At 40.5% G+C, this 16,813-nt stretch overlaps 1 protein-coding gene across 1 annotated transcript; it reads left to right on the top strand.

The window, feature by feature from the left end:
• Nucleotides 1-757: 757 nt before the first annotated feature.
• Nucleotides 758-15,457, top strand: LOC307104813 (uncharacterized protein C6orf163 homolog). The gene is made up of 5 exons (XM_079779989.1): nt 758-1,428; nt 4,487-4,581; nt 5,679-5,786; nt 9,712-9,914; nt 14,912-15,457. The coding sequence occupies exons 1-5, from the start codon at nt 1,281-1,283 to the stop codon at nt 15,342-15,344; spliced, it is 987 nt and encodes a 328-aa protein (XP_079636115.1). The 5' UTR covers nt 758-1,280; the 3' UTR covers nt 15,345-15,457.
• The last annotated feature ends 1,356 nt before the right edge of the window (nt 15,458-16,813 follow it).

Here is a 16,813-nt window from a genome sequence, read left to right as displayed (position 1 = left end):
TTTAAAATGAGGGCAACAAATTATTTAACTATGTAAATTATTTAACTACTAGAGATCCCTAGGTCTGGCCAGCAATCAGGGCCAATGGGGCCTTCCAGCTGCCTGCCGGGGCCTTCCTTCCAGCTGCTGGCGGGGGCCTCCCTTCCCCAGCTGCTGGTTGGGTCCTTCCTCTGTTCTGCGCCGCCCCCTGGTGGTCAGTGCATGTCATAGTGAGCAATCGGTCTCCCGGTCAAACTCCTGCGGGGACAATTTGCATGTTAGGCTTTTATATATATAGATGTGATTTCAAAAACCAGGCTTAGTAATTCTGAGTGCTGACTTAATAAAAATAATTTTTTTCTTTAAAATACTGTGATATTTCCCAGTTTTATTGCCATGGCATAAAACCACATTATAGATCACCTGGGGAAAAAATTAAACTCCCTCCTTTGCTGATCTAAAAGGAATAAATTCTTTTATCACTTAAAAGAAAGTGTGGTGGGCTGAATAATGCTCCCCTTCCCCACCTACCTCCAAAGATGTCCATGTCCTAATCCCTGGAACCCGTGAGTCTGTTATCTTATATAGCAAAGGAGGCTTGGCAGATGTGATTAAGTTAAGGAATTTAATATCTGGGTAGGCCTGATATACTCACACAGGTCCTTATGAAAGGGAGGCAGAAGATCCGAGGAAGAAGCGATGTCACCGTGCAAATGGGGAGAAAAGGCTATAGGATGCAAGGCCATGAGCCAAGCAATGTGGGTGGTCTACAGAAGCTGGAAAAGGTAAGGAAACATTTTCCCTAAAGCCCTACTGACACCTTAATTTTAGGCTCATAAGGTTCATTTTGAACTTCGGACCAAAGAATAAATTTGTGTTGTTTTAAACCACCAAATATGTGGTAATTTGTTACAGCAGCAATAAGAAACTAATACAGAAAGTATTTGGGAAATGAGTGGCTGTACCATGCTACACTTCTTACCATTTCTAGTTGCTTTTATGAGCAAAGCTTGTCTTACCTAGCAACAGTTGCTAAGTCAGTTAACAATTTAATGCTAGGGTCTAGGAGGGAGCAGCTGCTTAAATCTTCCCAACCTTACATGCAGAGGCTTTCAGTAGCATTCTTTCACATTCGGCGCATACCCACTACCTAATCATGGTGAACCATTTCATCCTTACCAGCCTCTAGCATCGTCCTAGACTCTTGGGCCTCTCTGAACATCCAGCTTTTCTCAACACTACTTTTTATGCTCCTAAGAGTATTATAACTGTACATAGGAAAAGACATCTTAAATTTAATTATGATCAGAAATTCAAATTACACCAGTTTTGTTTGCTGTGCTGTTTGTAATAAAATAATTCCACCAGCTCCTTTAGGGGACATCTTCAAACAGATCCATGAATACAAGCCATTTAAGACACGCTTTTACACTCACAAAGATATACTGGGTAAGTGACTTCGTTGTTTGCTTTTGTTCTAATGTTTATAGCATTGTATGTCTTTCTTCCTGTCATACATACTTTTATCAGCTTTCTTGATCAAAGTTGCTTGTCCTATAGGGGTATCTGTTTGTCATGAGAACACAGGTTGAAATCTAGTTTCTCCATTTACCATTTGTGTGTCTTGGACAGGATACTTAGCTTCTCAATCTGTAAACTTATATGTAAATAGGGATATTAATAGATACCTTGCAGGTTTATTATGAGGCTTTAAAGAAATACAGTGTTTATGGGCAAAAGTAGTTTCATAGTTGTGAGTCCGTGAAACAGAGTTTATTCTTGTATTATTTTTAAATTAATTATTATATCATTTTCCATATGAATAACTGTAAATCCACTTTCCCCCAACCCTGTATTTGTGCCTCTTATAAAGCCTGGCACACAATAGTAAGTGGGAGCTCTTTATGTCCTTGCCCATACGTGGGCACTTGCTACACACATAGGAGAGGAAATATCCCTAATACCTTAATAAATGGGTGAAAGAAACTATATTAGTAGCCAGTGACATAAAGGTAGATACATGTAGATAACATGAGAATATTAACTACATATACACTTGTAATAAATCAAGTTGTAATTAATAGGTTTCCCTCTTTCCTTAGTCTCATCAGAGTTTTCAGTTTGACTTTGGGCCTTTGAAATGTTTTCCTAAGGACTCTCAAAATACTCCTCTGATTTTTTTTCCCTTTAACATGGTAAACCAGTGATGATTTAACTTCACTCCTGATTTTTTAAAATATAAAAGCTAGAGAATAGAGGGTGTTTTGAAAAAACAAAATTGTAGGGGGAGATCAAATTGGAATCATCCTCTAAAAATATCAGTACCAAAACTGATTAACTTTAGTAAATGTTTAATATGACTTATTAACTATTAACTCTAAAATGATTTGACTTTTTACACCCAGGACAGTGGATAGCCATTTCTAGATAAGCTTTTATTGATTGATTCATTATACATTCTGGGATATCTGAATCCAAACATTAAGTGGATACATTAAATCTAACTAGTTAGAAATTAATCTTTTCTTTTCAGTGCATTTGTCATTGACTATTTAAAGTCAAAAGAGTCAATATTCTATGTTCTTTATAAGTAAACTCAAAGGCATGTTGAAATGTCTATATAAATGCTAATGAGTATTGCATAGGGCAGTAGTTCTCAAGCCTAGCAGTACAATACAGAAGTTTTAAAAATTTGTTTTTACTATGAATATCCAAACATAGACTCATTGGATTTAATACTAATCTAACACAGACCCACTAAATTAGAACCTTTAGAATCAGGCCTCAGCATGTGTTGTTTTTATTTTTTAAATTATTATTTTATTTATTTACTTACTGATTTTAGAGAGAAAAAGAGAAACAATTTGTTTTTCCACTTATTTATGCATTCATTGATTGCTTCTTGTATGTGCCCTGACTGGATATTGAACCCGCAACCTTATCAGGATGACACTCTAACCAACTGAGCTACCCAGCTAGGGCCTATTTTTAAAAATATTTTTACATATTTTAATAGCTTTTTATTTAGAAATAGTTTACGACTCACAAATTTTAAAAATAGAACAATAGACGCCTTGTCTAGATTCTCTTATTGATATCTTACATAACACTAGTACATTGTCAAAACTGGGAAATTGGTATTGAACAATACATTTAAATTTAACTCAGGCCCGGGCCTTATATGCACTCTTCCCCACTACCCCCTCCCCCCCAACTCTCCCACCCCTCATGTATAGTTTCATGAAATTTATCATGTAGCTATCCTGAAGTGAGAGAGGGAAGTTCTTGAGAGAAATGGGTCCTGTTACCAGAGGTAGAGAAGAGATGTTGGGCAGACAAACACCTGAGTCCGCAATGTCTTATCTGTGCTTATTGCCAACCTCGGCATGATGAGAGATAACACTGCAGTATAGGGTGTGCTTTGTAATTTTAGGAAGTTGATCATCAAGACCTAATCACATGCCCTGACTGGTTTGGCTCAGTGGATAGAGCGTCGGCCTGCGGACTGAAAGGTCCCAGGTTTGATTCCGGTCAAGGGCATGTTGGTTGTGGGCACATCCCCAGTGGGAGGTGTGCAGGAGGCAGCTGATCGATGTTTCTCTCTATCTCTCCCTTCTTCTCTGTAAAAAATCAATAAAATATATTTTAAAAAGACCTAATCACATGAAAAGTTAGTAATTCAACAAATCTTAGATGTGAGAAATGAGTGGAATAAAGAATAAACACTAAGAGTTTGGATTGGAGAGAAAGATCACTGTGTGTGATTTCAACGCTTATAGGGTTCGTCATCACCTCTGACAACACAGTCTGGTAGGAGAAGATGGAGAGAACCCTGTGCCCCGCTCCGTGGACTCCGGTTGTGGCTCGAGGTCCAACTCTGTCCCTAGCTATCTGATACTGTGTGGTCCTCTAACCTCTTTAGGATTTCATTTCCTTGTTTGGGTAGGGAGGGAGTTATTGTGAGAATATTATTATTTGGAAATTAAATTAGATCATTGATGGAGAAGTTCTAAACTACCCCTTAATTCACTCCACAACTGAAGCAGCTAAACCCAAGAAAACCTACACACTGAAGAAAGGCATGTAACATATTAAGGCGTTCTACTACCACTGTCTGGGTGGAGGTAACATCAACACCTAGATATGAGCAGGGAGAGAGGAGCTGGATAATCTTAAATATTCACTTGATATTCTTCTTTAGAAGGAGTACAAAATGGGCACCTTTTTGCCACTTTCCTTCCCCAGTTGCCCACCATGTGGACTGACATCACATCACTGCCTCCATCCAGGCCAAACAGAGCTGTGCACTCCCTCCTAGTCAACTAGGAAACAACTTAGCCCTTTTTTCGGTATCTTTAAAGAAAAGATTGACATCTCTTAAAAATGTCATATATATGTCATATATATATACATATATATAAGATGACTCTAATAACTAGATCATAGTGAAAAGGGAAGCCAAGAAACATCCGTGGACACTTTTAATTCTTTCTCTTCGAATACACAGATATCGGGGCAGATCTTTTGTATAAAGAAGAACTATTTCAAGAGGCTGTATTCCAAGAACGTATTGCACTAGCAGAAGCTGGTTTGTGGGCTCAGGTAAAAAGTTGCAAATCAAGCTAAATTAACCTTTCTTTCACTGTTTGGATTTGTTGGAAACAATATAGTCAGGCAGAGTGTGTTGGGCTCACAGTCAGATCCCAGATACCTAACAAGCAAAATCTCAATCATCTAGCCCCTACTTCTTCCAGTCATACATAGAATGACATAAGTGACTTCCTAAAGAGAAATGATCCTTGAGAGCAGGACAAGTCTCAGCACTTAGAATGTTATTTCTCTGTTTCTTTATAAAAATGGTATTATAGCAAAGAGTGTTGGAATTGTCCAATATTAGTGCCAGGAAAAGCTTGGTATGAAAGTCCAAAATATTCCTTTTTTTAAAATATATTTTTATTGATTTCAGAGAGGAAGGGAAAGAGTGATAGAAACATCAATGATGAGAGAGAATAATTGATTGGCTGCCTAGTGCACGCCCCCTACTGGGGACCAAGCCTGCAACCTGGGCATATGCCCTTGACCAAAATGGAACCTGGGACCCTTCAGTCCACAGGCTGATGCTGTATCACTGAGCCAAACCGGCTAGAGCCAAAATACGCTTAGTAGTCCCCTGTCTTTACCAATAGCAGTAAAATTTAAATTGCTTGTGAATTATTGATTATACACGCTCATACAAGGGAATGCTTTTGTGGGTAATCTACAATGTGAATACTAGTAATCTAATGATCTGGGCATTCAAATAAAATCATGAGTTTTCTGAAGACTTGATGCAGGGGATGTGGGATGGTATTCAGCCTCTTTCTCAGTAATTTCTAGCTTTGTGTATCTCTACTTCTCTATAGTTTTCAGATTTTCTGCAATGAGCACATATTACTTTCAGAGTCAGATTAAGTAAGAAATAGAGTGACAAAAAATAAAAGACCACCTAGTAGCCTCCAGTCCAGCTCTCTATAGCGATTCCTGAAACTGCAAGGTTACCACTGTTGGGGTCTGTGAGGGCATCTGGCCCACGCAGACAGTTTGCTGGGGGAGGTTTGAGATGGGAACAGGGCAAGTAATTAGAGGCCCCATGGTGTTTGTTAATTTTTAGTAAACATAAGCTATTATACTAATAAATAAATGTACTCTTTCTTTCAAAGGCCGATGAACGCCAAAAGCAAGCAGTGGAGAAAGCACTTGAAGAAGCAAATGACAAACATAACATCAACATTCAGATTCTGGAAGAGGAACATCAGAAAAAAATACAGGTTTTTATAGTGGCTTGTTGTCTTTTTAAAAGTACTGAAATTACTAAAAGCTCTGGCAAGGGAATAAGTGAAAACCAGTAACGTGTAAGATCTAGACGGCTGTCTCTGGAGGTTGGCTGGGAGGTCCCGGACTGTCATAGAAGAGTTGCTGAGCACTCAGTGGGCGCAGAATCCCACAAGCTTTGGGGTCATAAGCCCAAACCTTTAGGGGGTTTCCGGGCCCCAAGGAGCCGCCCCTGTCCCCCTGACCTACCACATCCCTTGCCACTTGTTCTTTCCCTCCTCTCACTGCCCTTCCGTGGGTCCTCGGACCTGAGCGCACCGTGCACCTCTCACCTTGGTGCCTGCTGGGTTGAGCTTCCTCCGCTCCCTCAGATTTAGCTCAGACATCACTACGCACAGGACGCTTTACCCACCAGCTCTGCCCCGCCCCCGCCCACATCCCTGTATACTGTCCCTGACACCCCGTCCTCTTTCACAGCAGTTGCCACCGTCATGTTGTAATTGGATTGTGCGACCACTGGTTGAGTGTCTGATCCCCACTTGACTGCAGCCTCCACGAGGGCATGTCTGTCTCTTACCATCTAGCCCAGTGACCAGCACAGTGTGTGACTTAGCAAGTGCTCAGTTAGGGTTAAAGGAAGGAAATGTGCTGTTCTCTTTCCTCTCCTGGGCTCTCTGATTGTATCCTTTTACCTAAGTCTGCATTTACTGTGGTGCCAAAAGGGAGCCCTGAGCTGTTTCTCAAGTATTTTCTTCAAGACCAGAGGTCATGCAATAGGAGGGTGGGGGAGGGGTGGGGAGAGGTGCCCTTTCTAGCTTGTTCAAGCACAGGACTGTAGGTAATTAGCAAATGGCCGGCAGAGGCCCAGGGACTGGTTGTTCAGTTCGGTACCTCAGCTACAAAGTCTGCTGGAGGAAAAGGGTGCAGAACTGTTTTCACATGTGGCCAGGAGGGACAGGACAGGACCCAGCGCAGATGTGGTGATTCGTGGGCAGAGGCTGGAGGGAGAGTGGCAGAAGTCTGGCTCCAGGTTTGGCCAAAGTTAATAAGAACAGAACTGATAAGTTTGGGGCACTGGGCCCATTTATTCATTGTTGGGCAGTGCTACCTTCTATCAGATCTGTACGAGGTGAGATTAAATAGACTGTCCTTGTCCTCAGAAAACTTGCCAGGAGGAGAGGGCATTCTGCTGCATGGTTCCTAAAGGTACCGGGCCCCCCCTCCCTGCTTGGCTCCAGTGCCAGGGCCCCTGCGGAGTTGGCTGCTGCTGGTCCACTGTCCGTCTCCTATTTCAGTTCAAAATGTAGAGCATTTATAGCACGTCTAGGAAGGCCTGCCAGTCCGGCCACACTGGTTCTTAAAGTATTGAAATACTTCTCTGTCAGTTGATGACCACCCCTCAGACTCCCTAATACTTTGGTCACGCTAGTTGTTCCCCACCAGGCCCTGGATCTCCCCAAATCCTGCAGTTTAAAGGGGCAGCACTTTAACGTGGTAGGGGGCTCTAGGACCCTGCCCCAATGCGCAGCGAGAGGATACACATTTTGAGTATCACTCCTGGCATTAGGTTGTGAAGACACAAAGATAAGTTAAATGTGATGTCTGTTCTTCAAGTAAAAGATTGTGCTCCATTTAGCCTTTGGGTAGAGTTGGCGCAGGTAATGTCAAAATAGAAGTCCTAAGAAGATTTAAAAGGGAAAAGTTAAAGGTTGACCTTTCTCAAATATTCATCTAGGGTTTAGGAGTTTACATTTATACTGCTGTCTCAGGGGTGTTTTTATATCATGAAGGAGTGGTTTGTCTAAGAGGGGTGTGTGGGGTTATTCATCTGTCATAGGCATCAGTACCGCTCAGGGGCGTCCATGAACCCCCGCCTTAGGACCTACTCACCTGGGAGCTTAACGTGCAGCTTCTTGGGCCCCTGACCTTCAGACTCGCTGGCAGTGCTATGAACCAGCAGCCTGTGTGATTCTCACATATTAAAATTTGAGGTTACCAATAAATAGAGCAGAAAACCGAGTTCTTTAGAACTAAATACCATTAAATTCTTACCTGTAAAGACCACCAGGTATTGCTCTAATAGGATGTAAAGGATTTGGATAAGTCTCGAATGCTTGATGTTAAATAAAACTTCAAGATCTGATCCAATGGAGATAGTATTTTGAAGAGATGTTTATATTCTCTTAGTCAAATACAATAATATCAAAAAGTAAAAGAGTGGGAGCTAAGAGAAAATGAGAAAAGAAAAATTAGAGTAGGAATTACAATGAAGTCGGGTGAATTTAAAACTTTAAAAATGTATGTATTCCATGAGGGCCTGTGCAGTAACACTAATTGGTCCTTGAGCCTTCTGGCAATCAGTGCAAGGAGGAAAATGCCATGAATCCCTACATCCCTAAGGTAAAAAGAAATCAGGGACTCAGAGAGGCTCAGATGTTCCTACGTGTACTACGTAAGAGAGGCTTCTGTGGGAGACGTTGTGTTGTGTGTCTGTCAAACATCTGTACAGTAAGTATGATGGATCTCGTGAGGCCATTTCTTACAATAACTCAAAATTATAATATCTCTTTAAATGCACTCAAAATGCATTTCAGTAAAGGTAATTTAATCAGGAGACTTTCCACTGAATAAGAGCACTGTCAAACAGTAGTTCCTTGAGTTATTTTTGTAACTTTAAATATGTATTTTACATGCTGTGTGAGGCAGTGAAATAAATGATTTTGGTTTGACTAAGTTATTAAATAAAAGAGGGAATGGGTTTAATTCTCTGAATCCTAATTCAGAACCCAGCCAAAATAAAGGCCTGGGATGTCATTTTCAAATTCTGGGATTCAAATAGAAATGCATTCCAATAATACTTCATGTAAGGCTCAACTACTCAACAATCTCAATTACTAAAAATATTATTTCTGGGGAAACCCAAAAATAATTTAAAATATCCCCTAAGGAGTTAATGAAGTCCTCCGACAGTAAGATAGACATCAGACTTATTACCCATAGCAGATCCTCTCCATTTCTAACTCAAAGGGTATTTACACTTTCTCAACAACCTGATCTCAATAGGTGTGCTTTGTTTGCTTTTGCAATTCCAAAATAGATTAAATGTCGGAAACTAGAAATGACAGAAAGGAGCTCACTGACACCAGTTAGAACAGGGAGTGCTTAGCCCAATGGCATGTGAAGAACAAGAAAAATTACAATAACAAGATATCTAAGGAAGCAAAGCAGTCAGGGGTCATTCATAACAGAGACAGATAGCCCTATGAACTCATATTGAAAATGACTAAGTGCAGAATAAAGTAGCCAAGTGCGATCACTCACCTTTATCTACTAGCCTGGATCATCGAGAAATGCTCAAGTGTGCTCTCTGTACTCTATGAAGTAAGGTCAAAGGCGTCCATAGGTCCTTCTACCCCAGAGCATGCAAACTTGTTCCTGTCCTTCCACACTAATGGCAGTGGGATTGGCAGGCAGGTTCCTGCGACTACAGTAATGTTCAACATTAACCACATGAGATGCTCAGGAGGCATAGTTATTATTTCTGCCATTTCCCAGGACTTACTTTCTAAAGGAGAATCATGGTATATATTTCTAATTGTGTATAAAGATAAAATGACACTGTAGGATATTTATACAATCAAGGAAAAAGATACCTGTAATTCAATTATTTTCTCTTTCTGCATATTCCCTTCCAAAGCAGTCTATACAAATATTTATGCTATATAGTTTGCATGTTTCTGGTTTTATGTAGCGCCATTTAACTGAAAATTTTCCTTATTATACCCCCTATTTTTTTTAAACCATCAGTGTTCTCAGTACATATTTCATCAGGTTGTTGAACTATGATTTGAATAACTTCTTAGTGTGCATTTTTAAACATCAAAGCTGTAGCCTCTAAACCTAGTTTTACTGTTGCTTAAGGATGTAACATCTCAAACCAAGTTAGAGATGCATCAAAACATAGAAGACGAACTAAAGAGAGAAAACTTGGCCGCAGAACAGCGCATGGTCCATAGAATCCAAAGGATCATGATGGAGTGCCACAAGGAGAAGACCGAGGCTGTGGCGAAAGCCAGGGCCGAAGAGAGGCAGCTGGCCCAGGAAGCCATCCAGGCCCAGAGAAGGTATTCCAGAGATCACATTTGCAAATTAGTATCTTGTTCTGTCAAAACCGACTTGGAGAAAGGGATAAGACTGAGGCACACAGGTGGATAGTTCCCAGCTATTGTGTTTTTACATTATGGAATATATCATAGAGAATAATATGTAAAGCATTGTGGAGTGTGTGTGCATGTGTGTGTGTGTGTGTGTGTGTGTGTGTGTGTGTGTGTGCGTGGTTTAAAAAAATAATAACATGAATACTCAAAGACCAACCACCCCTCTGAAGGGGTTGGAAATTGGTAACACTTCCTCTCCTCCCTCTCAAAAAATAACTACTGTCCTAAATACTGTTTTCCATTCTGTATACCCTGTTTTAAGAGGCTGAGGAGAGGAATCGAGAAATATTTTTTCTACAACACATAAAAGTCAATCTTCACATTTTTTAGCCTATAACATGTACTATTGTGGATGTGTTCTTTTTTTTAAATCTTATCGCACATTGTAGATGAAACTGACATTGTGAAAATATATAGAGCAAATTAGCTAAGTCCTGACTCACTGCTTCCCTACCTCTCGCTGTCTTCCAGAGGCAATCATTTAAAATAATTGGGTCTGTGTCTTTCCATGCCCTGTTTTAAAAAATATATTTTTACTGATTTCAGAGAGGAAGGGAGAGGGAGAGGTAGGTAGAAACATCAATGATGAGAATCATTGAAAGGCTGCCTCCTGCATGCCCCCTACCGGGGATTGAGCCCGCAGCTCCGGGCATGTGCTCTGACGGGGAATTGAACAGTGACCTCCTGGTTCATAGGTCGACACTCAACCACTGAGCCACGCCAGCCGGGCTTTCCATTGCCCTTTTAATGTGTTTGCAGCCTTATTACATATGTGCACTATCACAAATAGTTTTTACGTAAATCAGATAATCTATATATATTTTTAAAGAATGTTTGGTGGTATGAGCTAAAACAAGACAGTATTAAAGAGCCTTAGTGATTATCTGGACCAAGAAAACCACAGTTTCCACATGTTAAGTGACCTGCCCGAGATCACTTACTGTAGAGGCAGAACAAGACTGAAACCTCTGTATCTGGCTTCCTAGTCTAGGACTTACCTCTTTTGCTTTGCTCCTTGAGCTAACAAATAAATCTATTTGTATATGATTAACAGGTAAAGTCTTCCTTGTTAGGACTGTTTAGAACAGGGCCAAAAGTAAAATCCTGTAGGATTATTATTCTGCAGGTCAATAGGAATGAGGGCTGCAGCTGTGGCCATTTCTTGCCTCGGGCATAAATCATGGTAGATCATTTTTGAGAGAGATGAGGAAGGTGAAAGAGATTTCAGGAGAAAGTTAGAGAAGGTGGTAACTCCCAAATGAGTGTGGCCCAATGCAGTGGAAAGTGACATCTCTTCCCCGTCCCTCCCACCCTCCATCTACAGGAGCCCTGCCCGTCCTGCAGGAGCCTCTGGGCCCAATCCTCACACCGCAGCTTCTGCTCCTCCCCTCACTCCGTTGCTTTCACGCCCCTCCATTTTCTCTGTGAGATTTGAATGAAAGATTTTCAATGCCCCCCTTTTATTAAATCAGCTGACTAGGATTAGGGAACTTCCATGCCTGTTGTTTAAGTATCTGCAACTGGAAGGCCATTTTGTTCATTGATGTGTTCCAAATGCCTGGAAGAGAGCCTGGCATGTGGTAGGCATTCTTTAAATATTTATCAAACAAAGGTTCAAATATGTTCCAGTCAGCTGAACCCACTCTAGATTCCAGTGTTCTTTAGAGCATTGCAGAAATTAGTATAGACAGAAGATCCGCTGTTTAGAATTCTGCCTGGAGACCTTTTATTTGTCTATAAACTTTCACTTTCAGGTAAGGATTCAGCATTCTTACATGTTATGACAAATCTGTTAAATGCACAGAAAACTTTTTTGTGGATTGAGGTGATTAGATTCTAAACAGATGATCTAGGAGATACTAAAAAAAAAAGAACCTTTGCTTGGAAAGGTTCTACACAAAGAAGCATAGACATCCCTTCCTCTTGGGAGGGGCGTTGGAGGTCATTGAGTTGAGCCTGCCATCCTTCCTGCTGGCTGCCTGCCAGGCGTGGGTGAGCCCCCTAAGTACTTCCGTGATAGGAATGCTATGGCTGGTTGAGGTGGTTGGTTCCAATGCTGAACGCTTCTACCTAAAGTAGATCCAAAATATGCACGCTCCCACCTCTGTCCGTGCTGGCCCTTCCATGACAGCGCCTCCGCTCTCCTGTGACCCAGGCCGAGAATCGGGAAGGTGGTTTTGTTCCTCCTCTTTGTGCCTCCACTATCCCCTGGCAGTCATAACTTCTGGCACTTAACGACTGTGTAATATTTCTTGGATTTATCCCTTTCTTTCTTCCTATTTCTTTCTCTTTCACCATGCGTTCAGACCCTAACTTTGCACTCCCAGGATATTGCAAAATAGTATAAATTGGTCTCTTTACTTTATCCTATGTGAGATTTGATTTACCTGATATTGCCAGAATAACAATTCTAAAAAATTATTATTATAGTATTACCCTTTCCCCTATATAAAATGTATAGTGGCCTCTTACATGATTGAAGCAGGTAATGGTGAAGGGTAGAAGCTATCCCACCTTATCAATTGTGAGACATTGAATAATAACTAGATCTCTCTAAGCCTTAATTTCCTCACCTGCTACATGGGAATAATAAGAGGTAATGAATAAAAATCATACCAGCTTCAGTGGGTTATTGTTAAAATTAAATGGAATGGAATGCATGTAAAATGCTTAGCATTGTCCCTAGGACATAGTAAATACTCAGTAAATGTTAATCCTTGTTATTAATGATGGATATAGCCTAGTTGCCGGGAAAAGGAGAAATAGCATAGCAGCTAGAGAGGTCAAAGACAGCTTTTTTTCTACTAAACCATTTGTCCTTAACCTCTTACCTCAAAACTAGGGAAGTCTGTCAGGTTTGAAAGTCAAGTTTAAAGATCAGAGATAATGAGAACTAATTGCATCTTGGAGGATCAACTTTAGAAGAAAGGCAAGGTGGTTGAAACAATATGAAAATCTTGGAAAGACTGTATTAGTCTAGGAGACGGGGAGGGGGGGGAGTTAGTAACAACCATAAATATTTAAATCCAACATTTATAGGTGCTTTTAAATTTCCAATCTTTAGAGGTTCTACCAAACTAGGTTAACCAGAGACACCACTGGAAGTCCTTCACAGTGGCTAAGACCTCTCCGACTGCCTGCGTCTCGGTGCTCATTTTGCCACTTTGACTAATGACGTGAAATTGGGCAAGTTACCTGGTCTCTCTGAGCCTGTTTCCTGGTCAGTAAAGTAGGTATAATAATAGGCCCACCTCATGGGGTTGTTGTGAGGAATCATTAACTCAATATAGATGCACAGGATGCTCCTTAACCTGCCTGGCACAAGGTAAGAATTCAGCACAGTAGGCTGCTATAGTCTGTGAATTCATTCAGCAGTAGTTCTCAAAGTGTGGACCCCAGACCCTTTTGGGGGTCCATGAGGTTAAAGCTATTTTCTTAATAATACTAAGGTGTTATTTACCTTTTCACTCTCATTATCTAAGGAATATATAGTGGCATTTCCCAGGATTTTACGATGTGTGATATCACAACAGATTGAAACAATATGAAAGTCCAGCTTTTTTTCTACTAACCCAGACAGTAAAGAATTGTTGTTGTTTTTTAATGTAAAATTATGTCACTTTTCTTACCAAAAGTTGTTTTGATTTGGAAAATATACTTTTCATGAAAGTTATGTTAATATTGAATGGATTTACTAATACTGTACATGAATTTATAAATATTTTTGTCTTACTCTTAATTTCTAATACTGTTAGTGTCACTAGCTATAACCCATATAAACAAAAGTTCCTTGGTCATTTGAAAAACAAAAAGAGGTTTCGAGACCAAAAGGTTTGAGTTAGCTGTCATAGAGTATTGCTCAGATAAAATCAAAATCAGAGCTCAACCTGACTTGTGAGTACAGTGTTTTCCCTTCTGGCTAAAGGGAGATAGTGGGATTGATATACAGAAATACTTTCTCACCCGACCACCGTGGCTCAGTGGTTGAGCATCATCCTGCGAACCAGGAGGTCATGGTTCAATTCCCAGTCAGGGCATATGCCTGGGTTTCGGGCTCGATCCACAGTGTGGGTGTGCGGGAGGCAGCTGATCAATGATTCTCTCTCATCATTAATGTTTCTATCTCTCCCTCTCCCTTCCTTTCCAAAATCAATAAAAATATATTTTTTTTAAAAAAGAGAGAAATACTTTCTCCAGGTGTTTGGAACTTTGACCCAGCTGCTGCTGCTGCTGCTGCTGCTGCTGCTGCTGCTGCTGCTGCTGCTGCTGCTGCTCCTCCTCCTCCTCTTCCTCCTCCTCCTCCTCTTCCTCCTCCTCCTCTCCCCCCCCTCCCCCTCTTTTTTGTTAATCCTCATCTGAGGGTATTTTTCCCATTGATTTTTAGAGAGAGTGGAAGGGAGGGGGAGAGACAGAGAGAAACATCAATGTGAGTGAGACACATGGATTGGTTTCCTCCCACACATGCCCCAACTAGGGCCAGGGATCAAGCCTGCAACCGAGGTACATGCCCTTGACAGGAATCAAACCCATGACCCTTCAGTCTGCAGGCCGATGCTCCAACCATTGAGCCAAACTGGCTAAGGCTGTATCTTCATTTTAAGCACACTGCACTCATATTTTTCTGGCAAAGGTGGACTTGGGTTCCTAAAGTTACTGCCAGACACTAGACTGGTGGCCTCTCTTTAGCCCACAGTGGGGAAGTCCATGGACGACCTCCCTACTCTGAAAAATGTTGTTTAATTGTTAACAGCTAATGGAATCCAGAAGCCCGTCTCTACCAGTCTGTCTCAGTCTGATGTCTCACCTACATGTTGCAATAAATTCTCATATAACCGTGCTGAAAGACAAAATCTGTTTTTAGTGGCTAACCCATCTAACTTACAAACCCATATTATCCTTTGTAGGAAGGTCATGGAGGAATTTATGAGTGCTGGTATGACCGTTGTTAAGGACCAGAGGAAGAGTGTGAGCAAGTTGGTAAAGGAAAAAGAACATGAAATGAACATCTACTATTGCATGGCTCAGAGGCAGAAGCAGGAAGAAGTCCAGGAAGTGCTTCAGGAAGCAGAGAAAGCCCATCAGGCCACACTCGGAAACGTGATGGACAAACTGGTGAACACGCAGGACGAGCTGGTGTCGGTAGCACAACAACTGGGAATTATGACAAATTGGAAAGATTTCTTGGAGGAGGAATTACAAGAAACGAGAATGGCATTTCAAAAATACATCAATTTTACATTTCCTAAACTTGCACCCGGAGATGCAGATTTTATTCTTCCAGAAAGAAAGAAAACACCTTCCAATCTTATTATTCCGAGGGAAACAACTCGTAAGTAGTCCTCTTCAACTGAGACTTCACTACAAAAGACAGTGATCCAAAGACTAAATAAATTCACTCAAAAGTCATTTCTTGATTCCTGGTTATTTACAGGGTATTATTGTGAGCCTTTTGATGGAAAATAAAAATATTCCAAAGCACATTCCAGGCTTCAGTGAGTTCCAAGTCTAATTGAGGAGAGAGAAAAGTGAGAGGGCTCAAAACTGATTACGAAGGAAAAAGTTTTCTTGGAAGAAGTCTAAACAAACTTCTGTATCTGGCTTATTCATGTTTTCATCAGACAAATAATGGTGTTAGTGTTTGTTGCAGATGAAAACAAGTAAAAGGACATGTTTTTAGATCATTCCCATTGTGGAGAGGTGGACTAACTTCCAGTAGATTACTTGGTGAACTACAATAGCACTGTAGGGAAAATAAGCAGTTCCCCTCAAATAAAATTTAAATTCTGGGAACCCTGTATGAAATAATTCAGAAAGGACTCACTTATATTTGCTAGTCGTGAAAACTAGGTCCTTAGAGGACTGACTCCCTGCCTCAGGGATGGGGGAGTCCTCTTGTGTTTATACCCAAACCCAGGATTTCTTTGGAAATGCAGAAAAGCATTAATTACCACAATACTCAGGACCAACACGCACCAACATCCAGTAAATTAAAAGGGAAGAAAACACAAGCCATAAAGACTTCTCCCCAAAGCTATCCACTCTAATGTAACACCCTTAAATTATTCATCACTGACCTATATTGGTGGCTTTAAAATTAATAACTTGGAAAGCAATTTCTAGTAAATTGAAAAGTTATGTTTTTGAGCAAGACTTAGGTGGATTTGTTTCCATTGAGCAATCTGGGCTATTTTAATGGGAAAGCAGCAATTTGTTTATAGAGTTGTATAATGGACTCCACTCTCCTCCGTGTTTAGCTCTCTGAAAGTGCAGGACCACTGCAATCCATACTAATTGATTACCAGGAGCTGGAAGTGACGTTTATGTTGTGCTTTACGTTTTCATGCACATTCTTCTCATCAGAATCTGTGAGATAGGAAAGCGGTTATTGTTATCCCATTGTTTAAAGATGATAAAAATCACTACATACTAAGGTATTTACATATGTGAAGGACTTAAAAAACATTAATATCTAAACCTCACAACAACTTTTGAAAGTAATTATTATTGCCTCCAATTTGTAGGAAAAGAAACCAAGGCTCAGGGAGGATTAATAACTTGCCCCAGGGCACAGTTAATGACAGAGCCAGAGTTTGAATATTACAAGGTTCAGGCATGAGCATATGAGTGCCCCAAACTAAAAATAATGTCCATTAGTTGGTAAATAGATAAACAAATTGTGTCATACCCATGCAACGGAATGTTACTCAACAATAAAAAGTAATATCTTATTGATACAACGATATCATGATCTGAAATACATTAAGATACCTTTAAAAATGTATCCTCAAAAGACTGTATGATCCAAT

The sequence above is a fragment of the Cnephaeus nilssonii genome (assembly GCF_951640355.1).
Source record: "Cnephaeus nilssonii genome assembly, chromosome: 9".
Taxonomy (NCBI): Eukaryota; Metazoa; Chordata; class Mammalia; order Chiroptera; family Vespertilionidae; genus Cnephaeus; species Cnephaeus nilssonii.
This window is presented reverse-complemented; position numbering and strand designations above follow the sequence as displayed.

Excerpts from the sequence above, each read along its gene's own strand:
- LOC307104813 (XM_079779989.1), top strand. The coding sequence starts at position 1,281 with ATGATCAGAAATTCAAATTACACCAGTTTTGTTTGCTGTGCTGTTTGT. Across the intron at positions 1,429-4,486 it reads CACTCACAAAGATATACTGG|ATATCGGGGCAGATCTTTTG; the intron begins GTAAGTGACTTC and ends TCGAATACACAG. Across the intron at positions 9,915-14,911 it reads GCCATCCAGGCCCAGAGAAG|GAAGGTCATGGAGGAATTTA; the intron begins GTATTCCAGAGA and ends TATCCTTTGTAG.